This window comes from Salarias fasciatus, chromosome 14 (genome assembly GCF_902148845.1).
Source record: "Salarias fasciatus chromosome 14, fSalaFa1.1, whole genome shotgun sequence".
NCBI lineage: Eukaryota > Metazoa > Chordata > Actinopteri > Blenniiformes > Blenniidae > Salarias > Salarias fasciatus.
Window position 1 is genome coordinate 14,525,115 of NC_043758.1, and position 8,816 is coordinate 14,533,930.

The 8,816-nt window shown below is 42.2% G+C and overlaps 2 protein-coding genes across 2 annotated transcripts; both read left to right on the forward strand.

The window, feature by feature from the left end:
• Positions 1-1,460: 1,460 nt before the first annotated feature.
• On the forward strand, positions 1,461-4,676 carry LOC115400319 (extracellular calcium-sensing receptor-like). Its single transcript, XM_030108118.1, has 6 exons — positions 1,461-1,648; positions 1,754-2,051; positions 2,126-2,920; positions 3,041-3,268; positions 3,363-3,486; positions 3,763-4,676. The coding sequence occupies exons 1-6, from the start codon at positions 1,617-1,619 to the stop codon at positions 4,674-4,676; spliced, it is 2,391 nt and encodes a 796-aa protein (XP_029963978.1). The 5' UTR covers positions 1,461-1,616.
• Positions 4,677-5,349: 673 nt separating this feature from the next.
• Positions 5,350-8,355, forward strand: LOC115400328 (extracellular calcium-sensing receptor-like). The gene is made up of 5 exons (XM_030108134.1): positions 5,350-5,631; positions 5,765-6,574; positions 6,839-7,066; positions 7,199-7,325; positions 7,436-8,355. Exons 1-5 carry the CDS (start codon positions 5,377-5,379, stop codon positions 8,353-8,355), a joined length of 2,340 nt encoding a protein of 779 aa, XP_029963994.1. The 5' UTR covers positions 5,350-5,376.
• Positions 8,356-8,816: the final 461 nt, after the last annotated feature.

Below are 8,816 nucleotides of genomic sequence, written 5' to 3' on the forward strand. Positions count from 1 at the left end.
TAACATATATGAAATAAAAAGGGATGCAACAGATCCTTCATGCAACAATGCTGGATTTTACCAAAAAAATAATTCAACTAAAAATTGCACCACAACTGAAGCAGTCAGACCCCTAAAAGCAGTAGATTTTAATTTGTGTTTGCACAATAGGAGCGGGGACCCAAAAGTCCCCGGACTGGGGTTATAACCTTTTATTGTTTTATTTTCACATTCAATCAACACTGTCACCTTGAAAGTACTCTCCTTCGGCTTGAATCCAGCGCTGCAGCCGGGATTTCCACTGCTCAAAGCAGTCGGCAAACTCGTGCGTAATGATCGTTTAAGAGCGTTCCTCGATTTTTTTTCTGCACCTCTTCCTCATCATCAAATCTCCGCCCCTTCAGTGCCTTTTTCATTCTTGGGAAGAGACAGAAGTCGCAAGTTGCTAAATTGAGGGAATACGGCGGATGGGGCAGCAGGGCCATGTCGTTTTTCACTAAGAACTGTTTTACACGCAGAGCCCTGTGCGCTGGCGTGTTGTCATGATGGAGCCACCGGTCCCCACTCTCCCCCGGGGCCGGCCGCTTCAGCCTGACCGCCTCCCGGAGTCGCCGCAGCGCTTCGAGGTAAAAGTCCTGGTTGACGGTTTGCCCCGGCGGCACAAACTGGCTGTGGACCTTCCCTTTGACATCAAAAAAGCAGATCAGCTTCGATTTTACTGACATTTTCCTCTGTGCGGGAGGTGGAGGGTCGGCCAGAGCGAGGTGAGTCTTCGATGGACATCTGACCACTCTTAAAGCGCCCATAGACCTGTGTTCTCCCCAGAGCCTCATCTTTGTACGCGGTGTGGATCATGGTGAGTGTTTCTGTTGCCGTTTGTCTCAGAAGAAAACAAAATCGGGTTCCGCCATTTTCGGATTTTTCAAAGAAGGGAGCGGGACTGTATTAACATAAACACTGTGTGAGCTGCCTGTGCGTCTTTGGGAGGTGAAAATTTTCACAGTTATGCTTAAGGCTATGCTATAGCAACATATAATGGCCAAAAGTCTGAAATCATTCTTTTTTTTTTTTTTTTTTATAACCACAGTCCTGGAACTTTTGGGTCCCCCCTCGTACAAACAATTGGGCACCTGCTGCATGTGTCAATGAGTTTGCCCACATATTTTATATTGCCTTTGCAAGCCTTCATTAATTTTATGTTTAATAATATGTCATTGATTGCATCATATAATGGAATATAGTTCAATAAGTTTATAAAATGGCTCATAAGAGTCCGTCTCTGTTTTTGCTCCACCTTGAAGGTCCACAGGGGTGGAGCGTCATGATTTTGAATTTATTTCCTCTATAGGTCGAATATGTATAAAAGACGAGGCCTGATTGTGCTTTTCTTTAAACCACGCATGATGTCACCCAGTTATTTGCCACTTTCAGACAGCATGGCACACACACAGCGGTGGCCACAGCAGGGTTGGGCTCTTTTGCAGCTGTATCTCGTAGTGTCTTTTTCTGGATCTGAGGAGCCAGTGTGCGGGTACAGAGGTGATCCTGAGAGTCCTCAGCTATCTAAGGATGGGGACATTTTGTTGGGGGGGATTTTCTCTTTTCACAGCAGCTGGAAAAATCAAAAAGATACCTACATGCAGCAACCACAGCCACTGCAGTGCACCAGGTAAATTACATCAAAAACACACCACCAAACATTATGACTATTTTTCTTGCTTCTGTTTTTGGAAAAATATATTGTAATGTAATGTTTGTGGCTGTTTTTATGCAGTTTGAATTTCAGAGACTTCCAGTTTGCCCAGGCTATGCTGTTCGCCATTGAGGAAATTAATAAGAGCTCAGATCTACTACCTGGCATCTCTCTCGGCTATATATTGTATGACAGTTGTGGCTCCATTGCCAGAAGTGTGAAAGTTGCACTGTCCTTAGCGAATGGCAATGATGTTGAATCTGCACTGTCCAAAGAAACATGTTTAAGACCGGCTCAAGTACAAGTCATAATGGGAGAAACCTCGTCCTCTCCCTGCATGGCCATAGCTACTGTGATAGGACCATTGAATATACCAATGGTGGGTAGAGGTGCAAATGTACACTCCAGACTCTTGAACTGCTTGAATTGATGCCTTTTTGTTTTCTGTCTTAGATCAGCCACTTTGCCACATGTGCTTGTCTCAGTGATAAAACAAAATACCCATCCTTTCTCAGAACCATACCCAGCGACTACCACCAGAGCAGAGCCCTGGCTCATTTGGTCAAACACTTTGGATGGACTTGGGTCGGAGCGATTAGAACCAATGATGATTATGGCAATAATGGCATGGCTACTTTCACTGAAACGGCACAGCAGCTGGGAATCTGTCTGGAATATTCTGTGTCCTTCTTCAGAACAGATCCAGCTGAGAAAATACAAAACATAATTGAAGTCATTAAATCCTCCACCTCTAAAGTGATTGTTGCCTTCCTTTCCCATATGGATATGGATGTGCTAATACATGAGTTGTCTCACCACAACCTGACTGGATACCAGTGGGTCGGCAGTGAGGGCTGGATCTTTGACTCTCAAACTGCAGCCCTGGATAGATATCACATCCTGGATGGGGCTATAGGCCTTTCTATCCCCAAAGCACATGTAACCGGTCTGAAAGAGTTTATGATGGATCTGAAGCAGCTGAATTCATCTGGCAATGAAATTTTTATAGAGTTCTGGGAGACATTATTCAACTGCAGGTTCAAGCAGTCAGAGTCATCAGCAGGAGCTGACAGAGAGTGTACCGGACATGAAGATCTGACTGGAGTTCAAAACAGCTTCACTGATATGTCTCTGATGCCCATTTTCAACAATGTCTATAAAGGAGTGTATGCTGTGGCTCATGCACTTCATAAACTACTCAACTGTGATAAAACATGTAACAACTCAGTGAAACTGGAGCCATTCATGGTGAGATGTGTTCCCAAATGCTATTAATTCAGCACCAAATCACTTGAAACATGTCATTTTATGTATATACATTTTCAAAGATGAAGTGAGTGAACTTGAAAATAGAATGTATGTTCCTAGATTTTGCAGCATATAAAAAAGATTAACTTCAAAACAAAGGAAGGAGATGAGGTCCACTTTAATGAAGATGGAGACCCACCAGCAAGGTATGAAATCATAAACTGGCAACCAAGAGAAAATGACGCCGTGGACTTTGTCACAGTCGGCCTTCATGATGCATCGCTGCCTCCTGATAAACAGCTGGATCTGCAAAGTGACTCTATAATTTGGGCAAAGAACTCACAGCAGGTAAGATGTCATTGCAATTTTTATCTTGGATTAGATAACATCCTGTTAAACATTAAGCATATGCATTTGTTTGTTTGTTTGTTTGCTCATGCAGGTGCCAGTGTCAGTTTGCAGTGAAAAGTGTCCTCCAGGAACACGGAAAGTTCTCCAGAAGGGAAAACCTGTCTGCTGCTATGACTGTGTTCAGTGTGCTGATGGAGAAATCAGCAACACCACAGGTTTATTAAAGTTAATTCAATTAAACGTCATTCAAAAGAATCTTCATTCAGTATGCCAATTGTGAAAACAATATGCATAAATATTTAGCTCTGATAAACATGGTTCTGACCAAGAATCAAAAAAAATATCAAACCTTAAGCACACTGATAAATATGAAACCATGTTTCAAGTTCTTGAATATTATATTAGTGTCATAATATCCTTTATAAATCTAACAAACATGAAAAAATGCAGTCTGTGCTTGTTTTTTGAATAGTTTCCATTCAACTTCACAGATTCTTTCACCTGTGTGAGATGTGACCCTGAGTTCTGGCCAAATGAGAGAAGAGATGCCTGCATAAAGAAGGAGGCTGTGTTTCTATCATATGAAGAGATTATGGGTGCCCTGCTCACTGCAGCATCTTTATTTGGAACGTGCATGACTGCTGCTGTGGCTTTCATTTTCTTCAGATACAGAAAAACTCCCATAGTCAGGGCCAACAACTCTGAGCTGAGCTTCCTGCTGCTCTTCTCTTTGACTCTGTGCTTCCTGTGCTCTCTGACCTTCATCGGCCGGCCCTCCGAGTGGTCCTGCATGCTGAGACACACGGCGTTTGGCATCACCTTCGTCCTCTGTATCTCCTGTGTGCTGGGGAAGACTATGGTGGTGTTGATGGCCTTCAGGTCCACACTCCCAGGCAGTAATGTGATGAAATGGTTTGGGCCTGCACAGCAGAGACTCAGCGTCCTGGGTTTCACTCTGATACAAGTGATCATATGTGTCCTCTGGTTAACAATTTCTCCCCCTTTCCCTTTTAAGAATTTTAAGGAACTCAAAGACAAAATAATCTTGGAGTGTGCTCTGGGCTCACCTGTAGGTTTCTGGGCTGTTCTCGGCTACATTGGACTTTTGGCCATTTTGTGCTTCATCTTTGCTTTCCTGGCTCGGAAACTGCCTGATAATTTCAATGAAGCCAAATTCATCACCTTCAGCATGCTGATATTCTGTGCAGTGTGGATCACCTTCATCCCGGCTTATGTCAGCTCTCCTGGGAAGTTCAGTGTTGCTGTGGAGATTTTTGCTATTCTGGCTTCCAGTTTTGGACTGCTGATTTGTATTTTTGTACCAAAATGTTATGTAATCTTACTGAAACCAGAGAAGAACACAAAAAAGAATATGATGGGGAAGGGGGCACCAAAATCCAACTGAAAGTTGGAGATGTTAAATCAATTTGTCAAATAACGAACAAAATAATAAATGGGGCAGCGACTACATTGAAGTGTGTAAATATCATAGTTTGTGTATAAGTTTTAAAGCGCACAGTGCAGTGGAAAAAAAATAAATCATGTTGACTAAAAAGGAGGTTCAACTTGTTTGTTTCAATCTCATGAGGCTGAAATCAAGGTAAAATCACTCCCACCTTCAGCTGCTGAATGTGTATAAAGCTCATCCGTGAGATGTGGAGCTGATTGGCTCAGCCGGCAGAGCGGAGCCATGGTACTGCCGGGGCTGCTCATCTTGGTTCTGCTCATAGGCAAAGGGAATTTTGTGTGTCAGTTACGAGGCTCAGCACAGCCACCTGAACTAACTCAGGATGGGGATTTTGTCATTGGAGGGATTTTCTCGTTTCGAACAGGGCAAGATTATGTAATTAACACATTTCAGACAATTCCGGAAATCAGAAAATGCAAAAAGTGTGTATTCATAAGACAGCATGTCTTTTCTTATTCATTATAGCAATCAGTTTCATTTGTATGCATACAGGTTTTTCAGTCATCTGTGAATCTTTTCTACATCATGTTTTTCTTCATGTAACTGTATTATATGATGTTGTGCTGTTTCGTTTTCCTTCATCAACCTGTTTTCCTTTTTCAGCTTCAATTTCAGAGAATTCAAGTTTGCACAGGTAATGATCTTTGCTATCAATGAGATCAACCAAAGTCCTGACATTCTGCCTCATGTTAAACTTGGATACAAGATTTATGGTAACTGTGGAACGATGGACATACTGAGAGCTGCTCTCGCTCTGGCAAGTGGGTTGAAAAGAGAAATCCAGGATGACCACTGCACAAAAACTGACACAGTGCAAGCCATTCTGGGGCATTCGGGTTCAAGACCAACCATTGCATTTGCACAAGTAGTTGGAAGGTTCAAGATTCCTGTGGTAAGCAAAGTAAAAAGCGTGTACACTTCAGGATTCTGCTTGAAAAAGTTGATCTCACGAGTGGCCTCAAATGACGATCATGCATCCATGCGTGTGTCTGCTCTTTCACTGCATGTCATATGTTTTATTCCAGATCAGCCACTTTGCCACCTGTGCCTGTCTGAGCAATAGAAAAAAGTATCCCAGCTTTTTTAGAACTATCCCCAGTGACTACTACCAAAGCAGGGCCCTGGCAAAGCTGGTCAAGCACTTTGGTTGGACCTGGGTCGGTGCGATAGCCGTGGATAACGAATATGGCTTCAATGGCATCATGGCATTCATCCAAGCTGCCCAAGAATATGGAGTGTGCATCGAGTATTCTGAAGCATTTTCATCATCCGATCGGCCAAAACGTCTCCTGAAAATAACAGAGGTCATAAAGCAGGCCACTTCCAAAGTGATTATGGCTTTTATGTCCCACAGAGAAATTAAGCTGCTGGCTACTGCGCTACACAGACAGAACATCACGGGACTGCAGTGGATTGGAAGTGACGCGTGGATCACAGATCACTCTCTGACTGACAGTGAAGGACACAGCATCTTACAGGGCTCACTGGGCTTCGCTGTCTCCAAAGCGAAGATCTCAGGGCTGGGGAACTATCTGAAGCAGCTCCATCCTTCACAGTTTCCCGACAGTCAGTTTGTTAGAGATTTCTGGGAAGATGTATTTGACTGCTCTCTCAGTGAAAGCGTTCCAACACAGCAGGCCTGCAGTGGTTCTGAGAGTTTGCAAAATGTTGATTCACAATTCACAGATGTGTCTGAGTTAAGATTTACTAATAATGTCTACAAGTCCGTTTATGCAGTGGCTCATGCTCTGGACAGACTGATTAAATGTGACGCTGGAGGAGGACTGTTCTCTAATGTGAGCTGTGCAGACCCAAAACAGATACAACCATGGCAGGTGAGAACCAGCTGAGGGAGAGCTCCGACAACTTTCTCTTCCTGATGACTGACAGCCTGCCCATAATCAAATATTCACATGTTACAGTCATATTCGGTATTGCTGCCTTTTGGTTTACTCCAGACATAAATTGACAACAAAGAATATTTGATTTAACAATAATGTTGGACATAAAATTTCTTTTTGTTGAAATATTCCACAGCTATTGTCTTCCTACTTTCTTTGTTATCAGAATCAGCCATATTCTCTTTTGCTTTTCTCAAGGTATTGCAGTCCCTCAAGTCTGTAAATTTTACCACAAAGGAAGGAGAGCAAGTTTATTTCAACAGTGATGGAGACTCTCCAGCAAGATACGAGCTTGTTAATTTACAAATCACCAACAAAGGAACTCTTGCTGGAGAAACAGTTGGCATTTATGATGCTTCTCTTCCAGAAAGTCATCAGTTTATCATGAACAACATCCCTGTTGTTTGGGGTAATGGGTTAACTGAGGTAAAGAAGCAATAAGGGCATCTTCACTACAATCATTTCTAAACTATTGCTATTTGATTGCTTATCTTTATAATGTGTTTTTACCCACAAAAAGATCATACAAACTACAGACAGCTGTTTCCATGTTTGCAGGAGGTGCCTCTGTCAGTCTGCAGCGAGAAATGTCTCCCGGGAACTCATAAAGTCCTCCAGAAGGGAAGGCCAGCCTGCTGTCATGATTGCATACCCTGTCCAGCTGGCGAGATCAGCAATTTAACAAGTAAATAAAATGTATTCCAGTGTAAAAACAAAAAAAAGCAAATTTATTTTTTTTAATATTGATCTCTAACTTATTCCCTCTCTGGATCCTTCCCCTGTTTTTCATTACAGATTCAATTCATTGTATGAAATGTCCATCAGAATATTGGTCCAACAAACAAAGGAACGCTTGTATCCCCAAAGAAATCGAATTTCTCTCATATAATGAAATCCTGGGCACACTGTTAGCAATATTTTCATTGCTTGGGGTTTTTCTCACGACCATCACATTCATAGTCCTTTACTGTCATAAAGAAACGCCATTAGTAAGAGCCAACAACTCTGAGCTGAGCTTCCTGCTGCTCTTCTCTTTGACTCTGTGCTTCCTGTGCTCTCTGACCTTCATCGGCCGGCCCTCCGAGTGGTCCTGCATGCTGAGGCACACGGCGTTCGGCATCACCTTCGTCCTCTGTATCTCTTGTGTGCTGGGGAAGACTATAGTAGTTTTAATGGCCTTCAGAGCCACACTTCCTGGCAGCAATGTGATGAAATGGTTTGGGCCTGCACAGCAGAGACTCAGCGTCCTGGGTTTCACGCTGATACAAGTTTTGATTTGTATACTTTGGCTAACAATAAATCCACCTTTTCCTTTTGTAAATATGTGGCTGTTTAAGGATCGGATACTCTTAGAGTGTGCTCTGGGTTCAGCTGTAGGGTTTTGGGCTGTTCTGGGATATGTCGGACTTCTGGCATTATTGTGCTTTGTGCTTGCTTTTTTGGCTCGGAAACTACCAGATAACTTCAATGAGGCTAAATTCATCACGTTCAGCATGCTGATCTTCTGCGCAGTGTGGATCACATTCATTCCAGCCTACGTCAGCTCCCCTGGAAAGTTCACAGTTGCTGTGGAAATATTTGCTATTTTGGCCTCCAGCTATGGACTGCTATTCTGCATTTTTTTCCCAAAATGTTACATTATTTTGTTGAGGCCAGAACAGAATACTAAGAGGCACATAATGGGAAAAACTTCTCATAGTGATATCAATTATTAAAACTTTCATCTTCCAATTTTGATATGCTTCTTTGTTGTGATTAAAATGCTATGTTTCTGTACTTTTGAGGAAATAATAGCATTGAAGTCAATACATTTTTAATCATATGCATCAATATTGTTGAAAGTGTATTCATTCCACACAGCTTAAACACATCTCACAGAGAATATTAGCATGAAAGTGGATTGTGCATAAACACAGCTGAACTACAGTCATAGATATAATGGCACTGCAATATTTTTTGGGGAAAAACAAACATTGCACTGTATTGCCAAGAGTAAACAATGCCACTGCTACTTTTTGGATATTTTTGTGATTAAAAGGGCTGCCTAGATTCAGGGTTGAGACATCTTTAGGCCATAGTTTATTGCAAACAATAAAAACAACTGAAAACAGGCATTAGTGAAAAACAAAATTGGAGTTAAAATGAAATAAAAAGCACACTTCTTGGACGCAGTTTT